A 20,042-nucleotide genomic window follows, 5' to 3' on the forward strand; every position below is an offset into this window, starting at 1 on the left:
TTCTTTAAAATACTTACCAACAATCTTCAAACATTTTGTTAACACTTAAGGTTTATTTCAGCAAGCTAACACTAAAGTTTCACATTACACATCTATATTCATCGCATTCTAGAACTTGCACTAATCAATATATTGCCTGGTATGTTAACCATATTTAAACTGTCGTTTGTATCATTTATGAAGGTTTTTCTGTAAATTTGTTTGTATAGAAGATTTTCACTCCATTGGCACCTTTTACATTATTTTCTTTATATTATTGGTATATGTTATGTAATGTTATGGTTATCTTTTTTTTAAAAGTAATAGTTTATACTTGTTTATGATTGTTTCAGTATGTGTTTCAATAATACAATTATTTTTTAAATACATTATAAAGTTTAAAAACAGTTGATAAAAATATGCTTATCTAAAATACTTTAAATAAAGTTTTAGATAGATATTTTTATCAAATTAAAAACCTGATATTTTTCTACCTTTATTTTAGTTGTACACAATAGTAGTTGACAAGCGTTTATCAACAAATTTCCCACTTATATTAAATAATATTTAAAGAAACGTTTATTCGATACTAATTGTATTTAATTCTTACCAACAAATTATCTTATTTTAATTTAATTATGTAAATTTGTTTTTTTAGGAAGTCTTCAGGTATTTACAAAAAATACAATTGAAAAAGTAGCTTTTCAATAAAAGTAAATATTTGTAACTACACTAAAAGAAAAATTAATATACATATTTAAAGTTTTATTAAAATACACCTACTTATAGAATTAATTGAAATGTTAAGGATGATCATATAATGCTTTTTCGTAATGATAAAGCATTTCTATTTTTGTTACATAAATTACAATTTTATTTTTTTAAGTTTGATCATTTTATAAAATTAAACTAAATACTTGATTGTTGCTAGTAATAGGTTTTGACTATTTTTTTACTAACCACTTAACTAACCTTTAAATCTACAAATACTTTATTTAAAGCTTTTTTAAAATAATTATTTTTGTAAAAGTCTAACAAAGCATTTTAAATGACATCTCAAGCAAATTTGGTAAGTTTTATACTTTTAATACAAACTTTCAAGAACAAAATGAATAATTTACTTGTGGTTTTATAACAATGCGAAAGAATTTACGAGACTTTAAAACCAAATAAAACTTAAAGACAACAATGATTATTTTAAAAAAGTTTTGTTTTTGTATCTTTTTAAATCAATCGCACCTTGTTTAATTTAAGCTTAAAAGTTAAAAACCGAGAACAATTATTTCTACAAATGACTCGACAAATTCAGCAACAAAATTGCAAGCGACACTTATTATCAGCTCATAAAAACAACGCAACCGAAAAAATTCACAAAAAAGCTGCGCGTTCATAAACCGATACAGCAGCTTCAAATCGCGAAGAAAAACTCAGCGCACACAAGCTTGAAAGTCACGTGACTAGCGCTTTATGCTTGTGGCGCTGGTGTGTGCGCGATGGAGGCGAAAACGGCTTTTTCACTTTTGTGCGCTTCACAGTCTTCATTTGCCAATTGTTTGTTGGTGCGCGCTCAGAATAAGCTGCTTGAGTTTTGATGATTTTTTTGATTTTATTAGGGTTTTGTTGCGGTAAAAATGATTTTTTAAGAAATTTTCAGAGTAATAGTGGCAGAAATGATGTTTTTTTTTTAATGAAAATTTACAGTTTTGTTTAAAGTTTCAGTTTGCATTAAATATGAACTTGTGCACCACATTATGTATGCTAAAAAAAATTCAAAAGCTTGAATATTTTATTACAAAATTATTTAGCCTACATTAATAAATATTTATAATCATAGTTTATAGCAGCTAATAGATTTTTATAGTAAAAGTTTATTAAACACTTTAGTAAAACTTGAAAAAGTATTGATTATATTTTTTGTAAACTAAAAAAGGTATTAATATTTTTTATGGCCTGTTAATATAATTAAAATCAATTGATTATAATTAATTAATTAAAAACAAATAATTAAAATAAGTAAAATATCAAATAAGCAAATACACTTGGTTGGCAAACGAAAATATTTTAACTTTTTTGTAATAATGTGATGAAATCTAACAAACTGTTTTAGGTAATTTGAAGAAATAAAAATTAAAATTTTAGCTGATCAATTACAGCTAAAAATTCTGTACTCTTAAAATTTTAAATTTTAAACTTTTTTTTTAGCTTTGCTAACAAAAATTATTAATTCTTTTACCAATAGATTTTTTTTGCATTCTGTTGTGGTTTTTCAAGCCTTGACCTCTTTAAACCTTTTTATTTGTCTACAACGAACCCAATTTTAACCTTTCAACTTTTACTTTAAAGTTCTTTGAATTTCCAGAAAAATTGATATTTTTTTTTTATTTCATCTCTTGAAATTTATATAAAAGATTTATTAATAAATGTTTGTTCCCATAAATTTTCAAATTAAGCAAAACATTTTTTTAAAGTTTGTATGTTTTGATTTAAAGCGTTTATGAGGCCATGAGAAAAATTAAAAATTACAATTGAAGAATAATATTTAATTAGCCAGTTCAGTTTAATGCCTATAATATATTTCAGTACAAAAAACATGCTATTTGTTACAAAAAATATATTATTGACAATAAAAATGTAAAAACAGCATTAACTGTTACATCAAAATTAGCTTAAAAATTAAATGTGAATAAATAACTTATTTGGTAAAATAGATTTATAAAGTTGAATTTAAGAAACAACTGCTAATTTAAAAGATGTTATATATTATTTCTATAATTGTTATTAAAAATGCAGAGGGTAGAGTATGAAACTGGGGGTTTTTGAATAAAAAATAACTAAACTCTTTAATAAAGTTGGCAGTTGAACTATTATTAATGTATTTTAGAATATTTTCTAAAAACTTTAAGAAGAAACTTAACTTTGAATTTTGTATATAACAAAACAAAGAAATAAAAAAAACAAGTCTTGATTGAATAGCTAAAAGTAGAGCAGGTTTATTTCTGGCAACTATGTTTAATGTCTTATATAATTGAAGTTTAACTTTTTCTAGAATGTTCATCTTTTTCAATACAAAGTGCAAGTATAATTAAAAGTTAAATATTTTTTAGTTAAGACAGATAATTATATAACACAAAATTTATAAAACGCTTGTTAGTTTTAAAGTTTTTTAAATAAATACCATGATCATTTACTTAAATAGTTTAAAAGCCATCTTCCTTAAATCGTATTTTTTTCAAACAAACAACCTTTTTAGTTAAAAAATTAGAATATAGTTTTACTGTGGGCTAAAACAAAAAAATCCTCAATCTTTCACGTTAATAATAAAAAGATCAAAAATTGTCCAAACTTTCAAATTTATAGTTGCAGTCTCACACTTTTTGTAGGGCGAAATACCCAAATAGTAAGCATAATAAATAAAATAAAAGTTTCAAATTAGATATGTTTAGTTTCTTTATAATTATCATAATAAAATATTGTGGGCAGAATTTTTTTGCCTTTATCAAGAGTTAAACTAGTTTGTATGTAATAAACTTCAAGTTCTTTAGTCAAACAGTTTAAGACAGAAAACAATATGTCAATAAATACAAAGTTTATACCTTGTTTATAATTTTTATATAAAAATTATGACATTCAACTTTAATAAGGTTTTAACAGTATATTATATTATATCAGTTAATTATTAAAAAATGAAACTTAAATGTTTGGTAAGTTTATTATATTCACACTCTTCTGAGTGTGAATATTTAATTTCTTTAAACTTAATTTTCATTTTTATATGTAGTACAAAACATCCATTATTAAAAACTTAAGTATAAATTTGTAAGTAATTTTTTACAAAGTACAAATAGATTATATTTTACTTTGTTTTTTTTGTATATAGCATGTATTTGTCCACTGGGTATTGATCTAGCAATTTTCAGCTCAAAAATTTTTTATTCCTACGTTACCAGGCCACACTATTTAAAACAAAATAACTTAGTTAATGTTAAGTATTAGTCTTATTTATAAGGCTTTTGTAATACATAGCAGAAAAATAGTTTGTTTAAAAGTTGCTTATCATTTTTTTTATCTTAAATTTAAAAATCAGTTCCACTTTAAAAGATTTGAACTTTGTGTAAAAGAATTTGTTATGTCATTACTTTTACCCTTAACAAAAAAAAATGTTTTTTTTAAACCTTTTTTAAGTTTTTCCATTCATAACACAACATTTTATGATATCCAACTCTGAATAGATTTAAATAAAAAGATTGTTAAAAAAGAATTGTTTTTCTACAAAAATTAATGAAAATAGTTCATACATTTTAAATTTTATTTTATTTTTTGTATACAATTTTATATAAAGATAGGTTTTGTATTAAAATTGATTATACAACTTTTGTTTCATCATTTATTTTAACAAAACATATATTTTCTAAACATTTCTACAGTCCGATTTGAGAACTGTTACTTTTACAAAATCATATATACACCATTTAAGTTATAGAATTATTTAGTCCATTGTAAAAAGCCCAGTATATTTGTATAAAGTTTGTTAAAATAATTTGGAAATTTTTTGTGAATAAAGTCATTAAAAAAATCTGATTAATCTTTCTGTTTTGTATGATCATATATTCAGTTTTTTATTTAACTAAATTATACACTTTTAAAACTTTAATACTTCTATAATATTTATCTTCAGAGTTTAAGTACTTAATTGTACTAATTGTATCATTAATTACTTAATTAATTGTATTAGTCTTTTCACGACACCATTTCAACTCGAAACTACTTAAATGAAAACTTGTAAAAAATAAAATGGTTTGTTCATATCAATATATCTATAGAAACTTATAACCATTGTTCAGATTTAAATTAAGAAATTAAAGTGCTTATTAAATTAACTTGTATGAAATTTTCATTCTAGTAATATTTAAAAAAAGTTTGCTACTTTTTAAGAAAATGCATTTTCGTATGAAATTATAAATGCATTTGTCATTTGACTTATTTTTTCATCACCATGATAATTTTCCACGTGAATTTAGTTTTTATTAACTACAAGTTTACCTAGTAAAATGAAAGTTATAAAAAATTATAAGTTTGTTTTATTAGTTAATGTTAATCTTATAACAATTGTTTATATAGTTATTTTTTAAGAAATAGTTTTTTACATTTGAATTGTTTTACATATATGTAGTTAATTTTTTTATTAGTACATTTATTATGAGTTGAAAAATGTGTTTTTAAACCAAAATTATTTTCAAAATTTAGTTTTTAAATTCAGGTTTTAATTCAACTGTTTTAATGCTTGTATGTTTACTTTTAAAAATTATACATTAATTACATACATAGGGTTTAAGGGTGGGTTTCAGAATTTAAAAAGTTATTTCAGTCTGACATTTACAAATAGGATATTATAACAAAGAACATATGAGTATTTGATTTAAATTAATAGATTATTTAATTTATAAAAATTTTTTCAAGTTTAAAATTTCTCATACTTTCATGGAGTTTTTGTACGTTGTGTTTTTAGTTTCAGCTAAAAAACAGTTCAAGTATAAAACTGTTACTATTAAAATGATTCATACTGTAAGAATGTTATGAAGTTTAATGTAAGATTTTAAGTTTTTTAGACAAGTATTAATTTTTTTGTAAGTACAAAAACTATATACATTCTATTTGAGTATGACAGGTGAAATTATTTTGAAAAATGTGCTTTTTAAATTATTTATAGCTTGTTGTAATAAAGTATTTATTTAGTTGATTTTGTAGTTATTTACATTAAAACTAGTCTAGTTTTATCTGAGGGTTAATTCATAACAAAAAAAAACATTATAACTTATAATTAGTTCAGCGTGGGTTAACAGAATTCCAGAAATAAAGAGTTCTGAATACTGACTAAACATTGTTTGTTTTAACTTCTTAAAATGTCATGCACAAGTATGTAGTTGGGTGGTGGTTTTATTAGAGTAATCTGGCAACTATGCCACCAAGGAAAGGCAATTGTTTAAGGTTGCCATTACAAATATTTAGTGCTGTAATAATTTATGTATATACTTAGGCTTAATTTTTTTTTGAAAATGTTTATCTAACTAAATTTAGGTTATTGTTTTACAAGTTTAAACAACTTTATTATTTTAAATATAACAGTTGTTGAAATATTTAATTATTTTTTTATAAAAAGATATTGATTATTTTAAACAGTTTAACTTATTTTGTTACTTATGTGCTTACTTTTGGTTTTACTAATTTGAAATTCATTTTATAATAATGTATAAAATGTTTAATTTGATTGATTGGTATCAAACAGTTGTGTAAGCTATAAAGTAATAGCCATCTTAAGTACAAAAAAATAAAGAAAGTTCAAAGTAGTTTTTGTTAATTATTTGTTGAAATTAAATAACTAATAAAAGGAATTTTTCTAACAGGTTTTATATTTAGTTTAAACTGTATAAATAGTTATCTTGTCATTGAAAAGAATTGTACAATGAATGGTAACGGTAAGGTAAGTAATAGTTTTAGTTGGTTTTCATTGTTCTTGTATTGCAAGTAAAGCAGTTGTAGATGATTATATTTACTTATAGACTTGTATTATTGAATTTATTAGTAACTTTATTATTTTTAACTTATTTAATTTTTAAATTTAATCAAGTTCTTATTTTATTAAATAAATGTTCTGTTTTATTGCATATAATTAATTTCATTTCAAAAAATGCAGCAGTTTTAAGTAAGGTAAATATGTTTACCTAAGCAAATTCTGACTTGTTTACTTAAAGCCAGCTATTATCTGATGTTTTGAAATAAAGGAGTATTTAAAGGGTCACTGTTTACAAATTGACAAAAAATATTTTTTTAAGTTTGTGTAAATGGGTTTTAAGTTTGCAAAAAATAAAGTCATTACTATACAACAAAAATTAAGAGATTATTATGCCATATCCACTAAGCAAAAACTTTTGCGAAAGTAAACATTAATCATCATAAAACAGACTAAACATGAAGCAGAAATGCATACAAACAAAAAATCTAAAAAGATGGCTCTTTTTGAAAAATGCATAGTTACTGTCAACAAAAGTGTCATTTGTTAAATTTTTTATTAAAACTTGTTATAATTTTTAAGTAAGGCCATAAGGGTAGGGGTAAATATTTTTCAAAGGAAGTCTTAATTTTATGATAAAATCTGGGCTACCAATTTTTTACTTTTTTTTTTAATTTCAAGTAACTTTTGAGATATGAGTGATCAAAGCTAGAGAGTTTGATTGCTTCTAATTTCACAAACTATAAAAGCGAAATCAAAAGTTTTCACTCAAATTTATCTCCCATTACAATTTTTGCTCAATTACATCAAAACTTTCTCAGTTTAATCTTTACTGAATTATGAACAAATTGTAGAAAGTATTTTTTTTTAACTTAGTAGTACAAATTAAAAAAAAATAAAAAACAAAATGATTAAATATTTTAACAATTTGGTCATAAAGTTGTAGATTTTTTTTTTAACAAGTTGTTTCTTATTTCAAAATAAATAAATTTGAAGTAAATAGCTTTTAAAATAAAGAAGGATATATTTTTTTTTGTGTTTTTTTTTCTGTTTTTTTTTAATTGCCATGAAAAATTTATATTTCATAAGTTCTTATAGGAAACTTTTTACAAAATGGTTATATCTAAAAAGTTTTTTTGTTGTATATAAAGTTTCTTAATTTATATACTTCAAGCTTTAAAATAAGATTCAATGATAATTTTTATTAAAAAATATTACCACTGGCTTAAACTAAAGTCTACTGTATACTTTGTGTACAATGATTTTAAACAAGTTTCATTCTACTACTTTGGTATTTATTAAAATACATTTGTATTTATGTTTAACATTAAATTTTTAGTTTAATGAAACTGACAAAATTTTGTTTAAGTTTGTCAAAAAAATAGAAATTAAGTTTATTAAAATAGTTCAAAAAAATATCCACTACCAAAAAATAACTAGGTATTTTTAAAGTGTTCTAGCAAAAATAAAATGCAATGACATTAAAAGAGTAAATATTAAATTTAAATTATGCATCCTAATTTTAAGGTCAAAGCGGCTCAATTTTTTTTTTCAAAATTTAACATTTCCTCAATTCAAAAGCTTAGTGTAAACTGTAAGATACTTTTTATTCAATATAAAAACTTTTAAGATATGGTTACTTATGTAAAAGTTTTTATAATACAAACATATAAAGTAAAAAATTTTAATGACCAATTAAAACAAAAATATATATAATATGAGGTTTGTTTACTACCTTTAAAATTTTGAAATCATGTAAGGCAACTGATAGCTTGTTAAAAATGTGCACACTAAAATCAAGTTGTAAATACACCATTTCAGCTCCATGTGGCCTTGAATAGTCTCTGCTTAAGAAACTTTTTGCTGTTCATACAAAGTTATTTGTATGTATTAAGCACAAGCTCATACAATTTTATTTTTCTTCACAGCTTCATAAGAAATTTAAAAAATGTACATTCTACACTGAATACCTGGGCTTATATAAAATATGTATATTAAGGTCATGGGGGTAAACCACTTACTACGTAAAATTAATGTTTGACCTTATATGGATTTGAAGCATCAAGTATTTAAAGTTTTATTTTGCAAAACAGGTTTAACTTGTCTGTGCAACTAATTTCATATTTGTTTTGGTTACAATATTTCTTATACTTTGAATTTTTTTTAGAAAAATACTTATATAGTCATCAAGTTAAGAGCATCAGGGGGTAAACACTCTTTTTACAACTTGATTTTATTTTACATGATTTTTACTATGCTACAAGATGCTTATTACAAATTTAAAAGTTTTTAATAACTTTTGAGATATAGCCGGTCAAAGTCAGAGGCAACAATAGGTTCCTTATGGAAGGTGTAACCCCCCCCCAATGCCCTTAACTACCAAATTTATATAAGGTAACATTTTTATTCATAGCAATTTTATTTCAGTTTCCACCCCACAATGAGTTCAATGGCCAGCCGCAACCCAGTGGCTTCAACACCCAATTCTCCACATTCCAACAGTTCAGCTCCGCCACCGCTGATCAGCACAACCGCAACAACAACAGCTACACCCCTGTGAACAACACCCCAAATACGGGTAACCCCCACAATGGAGAGACCTTAAGAAAGATCTCCATCACCGACAACATGCCAACCAACACTGACTCGAACGACTCTGGCAAATTGGTCACGTTGAGCCCGGTGAAACCTCAAATGCCCAACAAGGAGGGACTGAAGCTGGGCAACCAGCTTGCGCAGATGGTGAGCCCGTTGAGCAACAACTTGTACGAGAGCGGGTCGTCATCCCAGAGCAGCAGACAGGGAAGTGTTGATGGTAGGAGCAGGCACAGCAGTAACGAGGGATGCAGCACTCCCGAGCTGAAGCACATGCTCACTGCAATGAATACTGGTTAGTTATGATTTTTTACAGTGTATTTAGAATAAGTACTGACTGATAATATTCAAGTCCACATTGTGTTTCAAGTGTATACTCAATGTGTTTTTTTGAAAAACAGTATTTAACATAGTTTTTTAATATAAGCTGAAACATAAAATCGTAGAATAATAAGGTTACTTATGATTGTAGATAAACAATTAGTTGATTATAAATATGTTAATAAAAAAGTATTTAGTATCTCTTGATGTTATAGTTTGTAATTGGTAATAAAAGCTTAATAACTGCAATGAATATTAGTTAGTTAAATAATGATGTTTTGGTGTAATAATACGTTTTGGTAAGCTATGATTGCTTATAAGTTATAATGTTGTGACTGAGTTGCTTAGTTGTTTTAGTAATTTCTGAGCAGTGTAATAAGCAGCAACTGAAATGTTTTAAGTACAGGATGCCTGTTTGTATACATTCAAATTGTTTTACTATCATGGATGGCATTTGCCTTAAATTTTCATAAAAGCACCTTCATATTTTCAAGTATCTTGCTCAGAAACATAATATCAGTACCTGTACATACAAAATTGGTTGTAGCTTATTGCCACTAGTTTTTAAAACTAAAAGAGCATGTAACAAGTGAAAACTTGATTTTTCAATTATGTAAGACCAAGTTACATGATGGGTAGTTGTTATCAAAATTAGCTGGGTTACAAGGAATTTAAAGATATGAGCTTATTGAATGTACTGTACACTTGTGAATAACAATAAAAAAAGTATGATAATTTGTTTTATGTTAAAACATGTGATTCAAGTTGAGAAACGTTTTTTATCAAAATGAGCTCTTTAGTCCAATTTTTATTAAAATATAGTTTTTTTAGTTGATAAATCAGCGTATTTTTAGCACTTAAAAATGGCAATAAATAATTAACAAAAAGAGGGTTACATGTAACTTAAAAGTTTATATATTTTTCACAGTAATAAAATTTGAATTAAGTAAAAAATTAGTTAATATAAAAAGTTATAATGATGCTGATATAAACAAGTAATTTTTCAAGCAAAAGTTTTTAGTTTTATTAAAAAAAAAACATTTTTAAGTTTATCAGAAATACTTCTCAAACCATGGTTAGTTTTGGTGTCTTTAATATATAAAGTAAATATAAATTAGTTTATCAAAAAAAAAAAGAGTTTTATGAGTTCATTAATAAGTATTGTTTAATTTATTTTATGTATTATACAGAGTGTTATACTAAAAAACTTCTGTGTTTTTACATTTAATAAAATTTTATTGCAAATTTTTACAAATTTGATATTTAAAAAAGTTATCAAGATAGATCAAAATATGTAATGTTTACAAAAGTAGCTAGATTGGAAAACAAGTATTTTAGTTTAACTACCTGAGTTATAACCAATTCTGTAGGGAATACATAAATTGTTTATTTATTTGTTAGCTTATCAAATTATACTGCTAAGAGCAGTTTCGCCTTCGATTTTTCTTGAAATTTCACAAAGATATATATTAAATGTAGCCATTTGCTTTATCTGAATATACAGTAGCTTACTTTGGATATACTTACTTAATCAATACGTGAAAACTATCTTCTACCTTCTTCATACAATAGTTTTTAAAAAGTAAACAAAAAAAATTTTCATTTCAACATAGTTTTTGTCATAAAGTGTAAATTTATTTTTATAAATGCAATAAACTACATCAAATTTTATATTGCAACTTCGAGTATGTTTTTATGAACTTGGTACAAACTAAAAGCACTAGCAATTGTTTACATAGTTTGGTATGAACTTTTAAGCTACTAACGTTTAAAGCAGCTTAATTGTTTAAAATAAACATTTCCAATGCACAACATTTTTAAACATTATATAAGGCATACTTGAAACGACTAACATATAGTACAGTTCACTAATAATAATGAATAGTTTAACTTCTTTACAAGACAATACCAACCTTTGAAAAGTAAAAAATCTAAGTATATTGGTTTTAAATTTGTGCCCAAAACTTAAAGTATGATATTTACACAGTGTACTTCATAAACACTCAAATTATTTTGAACAGTTTTTAAAAGTATATAAAGTACCTAAAATCGAGCAAACAATTGTAAAATTCAACTTACTTTTTTGTTGTTATTTAGTAACTTAAATTGTTAGCATTGAAAATAAAAAAAGTATGACATAAAACTTAAGCTTGTTATTTTAACGAAAAATATAAATTGTAGTTTTTAAAAAAATGATCTAACTTTGTTTGCAACGCTGAAACGAGCCGAACAAATTCCAATCTTTCACAAACACCAAACACAAAAGTAAAAGCTCACAAGTGAAAATTTACAAGCAAGTGAACTGTTGTGAGCGAGCGTTTTTCATGATGATAAGCTTTTATATGCGCGCTGTTATGTGTGTGCTTTAAAGATGGTTTATACACAAGTTGTTTTGTTGTATAGAATTAGTAAGTTGTTTAAACTGTTTGATTCGGTTCAATTTGACAAGGCAATGTTAATTAAAATGAGGGTTTATGAGGATAAATTTTGTCACTAGTTAAAAAACTTTAAAGTTTTTGAAATGCAAATAATTACATAAATTTGTTTTATGTTTACACTTGTTTAAACTGGTATCTGAAATCTAGTTTACTTCCACCAGTACAAGATTACATTAAAATTCTAAAAATATACTTTATTCTGTTCAAAAAGCTTACCTAGAATAAATTTTCCAACTTTCTCATAAACTCAGCTTTAAAATTTAAAAATAGAACAGTTTACGCCTAAATGCATAGAATTTTATAGCAACTAATATGTTAACTCTAAAACGTATCTCTAAAAAATAAAAGATTGATTTAGAAATATTTTTTTTCTATAAAATATGAATATTTAATTTTTTACATACTATTTAAAAACTTTAAGCTTAAAAAACATTGCTTAAAGAAAACTTAAATTGTTTGATGGATTAAAGATAATGTATTACATTATCTACAATAAAATCAGGCTTCAAGTACTCAATTGTTTTGATGTCAAATTTTTAGTACTGCAGAAAACTTTCTCTGCAAAACTTTATTACATTTCGACCAATAAATCCAAACGCTCGCTTCAAGCCAACTTGTGAAAACGTTTGAGTGAAAAGTTAGATTATGGCGTACCACACTGGAAGTTTAGTGACAAAATTGAGGTTTTATTTCACCAACTTTTGTGTGTGTGAAGCTGTGAATATTTAGACTGAGATAACATCTTTCTTTTGTCTTATACTTCTCAACGTTTTGCCGACTGTGTTTAGATTGAATTATATTTGTTATGATGTGCTTTTTCACTTTGTAAGTTTTTAAAAAAGTTTTCTTATTTGTGCTAACTTGTTTTGGGGTAAAAAACAGTTATAAAGCTTGTAAATAGTATAAAAATATATATATAGTTTGTTATTAAAAGTTAACTATAATTTTATGTTTTTAAATAACATAATTTGAAATCTTTGCTTTAGCTTGTGTTTTATAACCAAAACTGATTTTTTGTTGAAAAAAAAAAAAAACTGTATGCGTGTACAAAGTTTGAAACATAATTAGAAACTAAAAATGACTAAAAGAAGTAAATCGTAACAAAAACAACTTAAGTGGCAATTAAATGCTTATCATACCAACTTATCTTTAAATACAAAATAAGTTGTTTTTGTTAAGATTTTTTTAGTTTTAACTTATAGCTCACTTCTAACCTGTAGGCTATGTTGATATAGTTTTGGTCATTAAATAATTAACATTTATCTACAAAACTTTTTGAAAACCATTTCGGAAAAAATTAAGCTAGTATTTTAGCATTCTGTTACGTTTTGCTATTGAATTAAACACTGCCATTGTACAGTTTTAGATATTATACTAGTTTAGTAATAAAGCATTCAAATATAAAATAGTTTTACAACAACCTTTATAAGCAATCAGTGTTAACAAATTTATTGTTTAGGATAATAAACAGCTTAACCAGAAATTTAACAATAGCTTGATCGTTTTTGTAACTGTTATTAGTTTGTTTGTTATTTTTTTATGTAATATGTGAAAATACTAACTTTGTTTTTGACTATTATAACTAATCAAAGTTTTTTTGTATTCTTGTCTCACAGGTGCTACACATAAGCCACTCAGGAAATTCGGGGTTTTTCCATCTGTAAATAAAAACAGTAAGTATTAAAATGTCAAAAACAAAATAGGAAAATATAGCCAAAAATGTAATTGTTTATTTTAAAGTAACAAAAACCAGAAATGTGGTAAACATTATAAATTAAACTCAGGTGCAAAACCGCAACCCAGGAAATTTGGGATCGCCGCCCCTCAAAAGAAGTTGCCACGGCAACAAATCACCCATGGCAACGAGCTCTTCCGCCCCATCAACGATCACCATGGCAACTTGATGCACACCCCAACACAGGTGCAGCCCAGGCAGAGGGGAATGGTGCAAATAAAAGTTCCTCTGAAAATAACTCCCAAGACCAAAAACAACTTCTTCGGAACTAGTAGTTTGTTTTACTTTATTATTGAGTTGAATAGTAATTAGTTGTGAAATTAATAAAATTAGATGTTAAACTAAATTAGTTTTTTGATTGAATTATTTTGTTAACAACTTAAATTTGTACATAAAAGTTCATGACATTCAGGTATTAGTAGGCTATTTAAACGACTTGTTTTTTATTTATTTAGTTTTACTCTAAAAGTCTATTTGTTATTAAACCTATTTACCATACTTAATTGTATTTAATTTATTTACAGTTTTTAATAGATTTTATTTTATTAACGGATTATCTAATTATTATTTATAAGTAAGAGAAAACGATTAAAGCTTTAATTGAATTATGTGATTGTAAGTTAACTTCCGGTATAAGTAAATTAGTGAAAACAAAAAAGTATTTTTTCACATGTATGTTTTTTCTAAAACACTTATTTTTGCCCGCATTGAGTAAAACTACTCGAACTTGATTATTTCAGATTTATTTTCATATACTGTTATAGTCAAAAATTAAGTTTTGAAAAAACAAAACTCAAATCTGTAAAAAATTGCTGCTTAATTTTTTATGCAATAAGCTCAATTCGAAATATATGTTATAAGCAAAAGGGCAGTTTGGTAGATTTTAGGCAAATAGTTGAATGCAGTATTCTTAAGAGATCATTTCCTATCAAAACTACAATTTGAACTTTGTACAAAATCAGTGATTTACCTTTAGCACACAGTGCAAGAGAATTTATTCAACAAGGCAATTTGAACGGGTAGAAACAGCTTTAAACGGTTTACGGTTTTGTAAATACAATGATCAATCTTTTAAGGAACAGTTTATTTATAAAAAGTGATGAAGTTTATGTGAGAATTATTCATTGCTAACAAAATAAACTTTCTCTTTGAAATTCTGACTTACTTACAAAAATTACTAATTAGAAATGGTTTATTTCAACTGCAAAAGTTATTTCCAATATAAAGATACATTGGTATATCATGAAAGTATGTTTTAAAATAAATTATAAAACTAAAATTTCTATAATAAATTACAGTGTACAGTTTTATAGCTAGTTGTAAGTTGTAAATGCCTACTTGAAGTATTATTTAATATTTCAAACTAAAATAAACTTAGAGGGAAAGTAAGTTGTATAGCAGTAGTCTGCTTAAAACTGATAATAAAATCTTAAAATGTATTTTGAAAAGAGCGTTGAGTTTATCTTGCTAATACAGTGAGCACGAAAAATGTCATCGATAAAATTTTCTTACAAAAAAATTTTTTTTAAACTTACTTTATTTGTGCAGTTTTATTTTAAATAATTTAGATGACTTAATACTAAACTTTTCTAAACTGTAAAAATTACAGTTTTCTTGAAAATAGTTTACCTTTCATTATAAATAAACTTTTACACCAATCTAATATTCAATTTCTTTTGAAGAAGAAAATATAAACAAACTTAGTTGTATAATTTATGTACTAGTCCTATCCGAAATTTTTACCATAGTAATTTTCAGTTTTATGTTTAGCATGTTTATTTACTTTATGTATTCATTCAACAATTTCAAAAAGACGTAATATAATAAAATATATAGAATTTTTTTTTTCTTAATAATTTTTAACATAATTATTAACTTTAACCAATTATAATTTTTTTTTCACTTTCAGCAGTTCATACTATAATAAAATATCATCTAATATTCAATAAAAATTTTAAATAAAATTCAACAGACGCTTCAGGATTGGTGCAGTTCCGACCAACCCAAACCCAACACCAAAATCGATCAAAAAGTCCCTGGGGACCCCAGAAGTTCGGTCATACTCCCCAGCAACAATCTCCCCACCAGTCGAGCTCCCTGTATCACCATGGCAACCACCAGATAATGCCTGGCAACCAGATCAGTCAGCTGAAATCATTGGTCAACACCGTTCCCAAGCCCACAACCATACACATTGATACCAATGAAAAAGGTTTGAACTTTTTAATAATTTTCTTTTTTTTTTTTTTAAATTTAAGTTCTGGAATATTTTTTTTTAAATAGTTGCTCATAGTAATAATAGTGGTTCAGCTGATAACGAGAAAAGTTAAATTATTTTTAGATTAATAATTAATAATAAATATATATATTAGATTTTTTATTTACTAGTTTTTCGAAAGTTTCGGTCAATAGTGCTCGACATATATGAAACAGCTGTATAAAATTGTTGTTTGTATATATTTTCATAGGTTATTTATATTATTTGTATTCAAAATTATACAAGGCTACTTATCTACCTGAAAATGGTATATGCGTTCTATGTTTTTGTTATTAATTGCTGTGAATGGTTTATGAGAATAAAAATGTTCATAACAAATATTGAATATAAAGTAAAAAAACTCGTTGTTTATTAAATTGAACTGGTAATAACAAAACTAGACTAACGGAAGCCGAAAAAACGTTTTTTTTTCTAAATTTTAATTTCATACTTGACTTTATAAGTTAATTGTTTGTTATGTAATCTTTGTTTTTAATATTTTTCATACGAAGTTAAAAGTTAGAAATAACTATGTTGCATTAATGTCTGCTTTACGAAAATTCAATGGTAGACAATGAAAAATTCACAATTTTTATATGTAATGGATATTTGTAATAAAAATAATAATTAAGTTAAAATATCATCTAAGTAAAATAGTTTGCGAAAATTGCTAGATTTAAGGTTCAAAGGGGGTTAAAAACTAAACTATTTCTTAGATGTTAAAATAAATATTTAGTTTATAGTTAAATACAGTCACGTAAGTTTTTTTAGTTATTTATATTTTCAAAGTTTCTGTATACGAAAGTTTCGCAGTTTTAAAACTAAATTAGTTGTAACTACAGACCTTAGTAACTAACCTTTTAAACACTTGGACTGGTAAAGGTTAGGAATTTATAATGCTCGTATTTCTATTGTTTTCAATTAATTAAATTAAATACTTAATTATGAAAAAATTCGTTGAAATAATGCTGTAATAATCTTTTGTACCTATTTTTAACAATTTAAAGTGAGTAACTTTAAACAAATTTTTTGTTCATATTAAAAAGGTGTTTTGCTTAGTAATAAGCTTATCGAATAAGATACAAATAAGGTAAACATATTTTCTTACGGTGGAGATCAACAAAAAGAATAATATGGTTTATATGCCATAATCTGATTTCAAGCTTATTTTAATGAAAATATTAATTATAATAAGTTTCCTTATACAAACAAAATCACCATAAATATTTCACCACACGTGCTGCTTAAAAGTTTATTTAAAAAATGTTAAAATAGGTTTATAACAAAACAAACTATACCTTACAAAATTAATTAGCAAATAAAATTATTCTTTTTATTATTAGCCTTTTCATGGCATAGTATACAGGTATATTTTGTATTAAAAATAATAATAAACTTTGTATGAATATTTGCTATATTTTCAATGGTACAGTTTGAGCATCTCACAAAAACAAACTTTATGCTTGTTTTAGAAGTAATAAAGTTAAAAAAGTTTAATTGAAAAACGCATTCATAAAGTTTTTAGCTAAAAAACAAAGAGCTAGCTAGAAGTACATATTATGATAAATGCATTTATAAATGCAAAGAGAAATATCATGCTATTGTCTTTCATTGATATGAAGTTTGTAGTTCTAAAACCACTAGACTTGTATATAACGCTTATTTTAATTAAATATTTCATTGAAAATTAAAATATATTTGTTGTCTAGGTAAGGTTAATTTTTTATAGTGTAAGCAAATAGTATGCAGGAATAGTTTTAAAAACTATTTATACAATAGCTGTAATTGTATAGTAAATTGTATGTATACATTTTAGCTGTAATTTAAATCATAAATAACACTGTACTCTACTTAAACTAACAAATTAGTCTTGAATTTTGATCATTAACGATTATATGCAAAATTTTCTTAGTAAATCTTAAAATAAGTACTGTTATTAATATATCGTTTTTATAGATAAGTGAATTAAGTTTGATTTTTATTTTAAATTTCTTTAAATGTGCTTATATATTTTCACGATTTATTTAAATATCCTGTCATAGTTATAAACGTTTAATATTTAAAATTTATGAATTTAATTTAGTTGGACTTAATAACAAAGTATATTTTAAACATTTTATTAATTTTAAATCTCCGTACAACAAAAATATTAACTCAGTTTAACTATAAAAAATACTTTCTAAGTATATCTAATAAATTAAATTTTAGCTTATCTTCAGATTGTTTGTCATTAAAAGCAAATATTTTTAACAAATAAATCCATGAAAAATACGCAGTGATTAGCTGAAAATCTGATAATTAAAATAAATAAAATGGTAATAAATTAAACTAATTGCATATCTCAAACGGATATTTAAACTAGGAGCGTCAAAATTAGAGATAAAAAAAAGAAATAAATTATTGTTTGTCTATCAAACTAGTTATATGTTTTAAATTACAGTATAGAAATATTTCATTAAATTTTGTCTTACATTTAAAATACAATTTTATACAGCACGTAATAATTTTTTCTTCTAAAAAAACAAAGAAGTATTTCCTCGTTCCAGAAACAATTATACTTTTTTTTTAATACAATACCAATTTATTTTTTCATTTAAGCCATCAGTTTGTAACAGTTTGAGCTATTTTTATTTTATTTTTTCAATGGTTTTGCATATTGTGCACAGCTTTTCTGTTTAAGTTTCTTTAGATTATATTTTAAGTCAGAAAAATAAATAAATTAAGTAAAAAGGTGAAGTTTTTAAATATTATTTTTTACAAATGTTATTTTGTAAAAGCAATACAAAGTTTGTAGGTCAGTTCGGTACATCTGACCAAACGGATATTTTTTAATTAATTTAGTATAGAAAAAGAAAAGGTTATTTTGTAACCTACAAATTTTACAGTTGTTGGAAAATGTCAGGTGTTTTATTTTGAACATAGCTTAAGATTTTTAACCAATATTTGGTTTACTTATCTTTTAAAAATTTTTATTATATAGATGTACAAGATATTAAGCAAGCAATAAAGATTAAATACAATGTTTAATTCTTTCAAGACTTTTTAATGCAAACTCAGTTTCGGTCAAAGACCTCGTCAGTGCTTAAATAAAAATATTATTCAAAAAGAACCTTAAGTAACAAATTTATAAGTATTTCAGTTATTATGTTATTTTTAAACGCTTTTGTTAGTTTTAACTGCAAGTAACAAAGATAAAATTTTATCAGGTTTATAATAATATGTCAGTCAATAGTTGGTTATAACTTCAGTTATGAGTTAGATAAATTTCAAGATGTAGTAAGTGTAGATTAAAGGTTAAATCAATTAAAAACACAAAATTTATGCAACAAGATGTAATTAAGTTTTTATTCATGTAATTAAGCGTTATTTTTAGCTTTGCATACGTGTTTTTACAGATACTTTTAAATTTGATTTTTATTTTGAAAAGGTTTTGTTGAAAATTCTACTTTTTATTTGAGAATTTTAGATCAAGTCTTTATTTGCAACAAACAAGTTAATGTTAGAAGTATAAAATATGTTATTTTTTATTTTTTAGCGCTAGACTTGTCGAAAAGAGCTTTAGATGAGAGCAACAGTTTTGAGTTTCGTACAGAAATTATTGAAAATATTGTAGGTAAGTTAAAAGTATGTTTTTTATTTGTAAAGTTTTATAATAGGTATTATTTACATAGTTCTGTTTGTTGTGTGTTTTAATTTTAAAAGTATGTTTTTTCAGATAATCAATATGTTTCAATAGTTAGCACCTTTAAGTTATCAGAATATAAATATAATTTTGTAATTAAAGTTTGTTTATAATATAATTAGACTGCCTTGAATTTGTATAACTGTTTGTTTTATTTAAGTTAAAATGTTCAGTATTCATATGACTTGAAAATTATTATACTAGTTATATATTATTAAATAATGATTCATAAGTTTTATAAGTGCTTTATGATTGAAACAATGTAATTGATCTTTAGAAACAAGTTTTGATCAGAATAGTTTTTAGAGAGTCAAAAATTTAGGAACTTTTTGACTTAAGTTAAGATATGTTAGTTAATTTGAGTTTTGAGTTTAAACGTTTCTTTAACTTGATTTAAGTATTAAATGAAAAAAATCTCTTAGAAGAGAAATAATTGAGTTGATAGCTTTACTTTCAAATTGATGATTTTGATTTAATATTAGTCAAATGCGTTCAAATAAAAAATTAATTAAAATACTGTTCAACAG

The 20,042-nt window shown here is 24.4% G+C and overlaps 1 protein-coding gene across 3 annotated transcripts in view; it reads left to right on the forward strand.

Moving 5' to 3' along the window:
• The first annotated feature begins 6,384 nt into the window (after positions 1-6,384).
• LOC145834129 (uncharacterized) overlaps positions 6,385-20,042 on the forward strand; it is a 29,600-nt gene continuing 15,942 nt past the window's right edge. For 2 of the 3 annotated variants that reach the window (XM_082941485.1, XM_082941487.1), the window contains exons 1-4: positions 6,385-6,457; positions 8,915-9,377; positions 13,626-13,850; positions 15,549-15,788. In XM_082941485.1, the coding sequence (XP_082797611.1) occupies positions 6,440-6,457; positions 8,915-9,377; positions 13,626-13,850; positions 15,549-15,788 (946 nt within the window). In that variant the 5' untranslated portion in view covers positions 6,385-6,439. The remainder of the gene's footprint in view (positions 6,458-8,914; positions 9,378-13,625; positions 13,851-15,548; positions 15,789-20,042) is intronic. The other variant, XM_082941486.1, reaches the window with a different exon arrangement.

This window comes from Thalia democratica, chromosome 4, assembly GCF_965202585.1.
Source record: "Thalia democratica chromosome 4, ktThaDemo2.hap1.1, whole genome shotgun sequence".
Lineage (NCBI taxonomy): Eukaryota > Metazoa > Chordata > Thaliacea > Salpida > Salpidae > Thalia > Thalia democratica.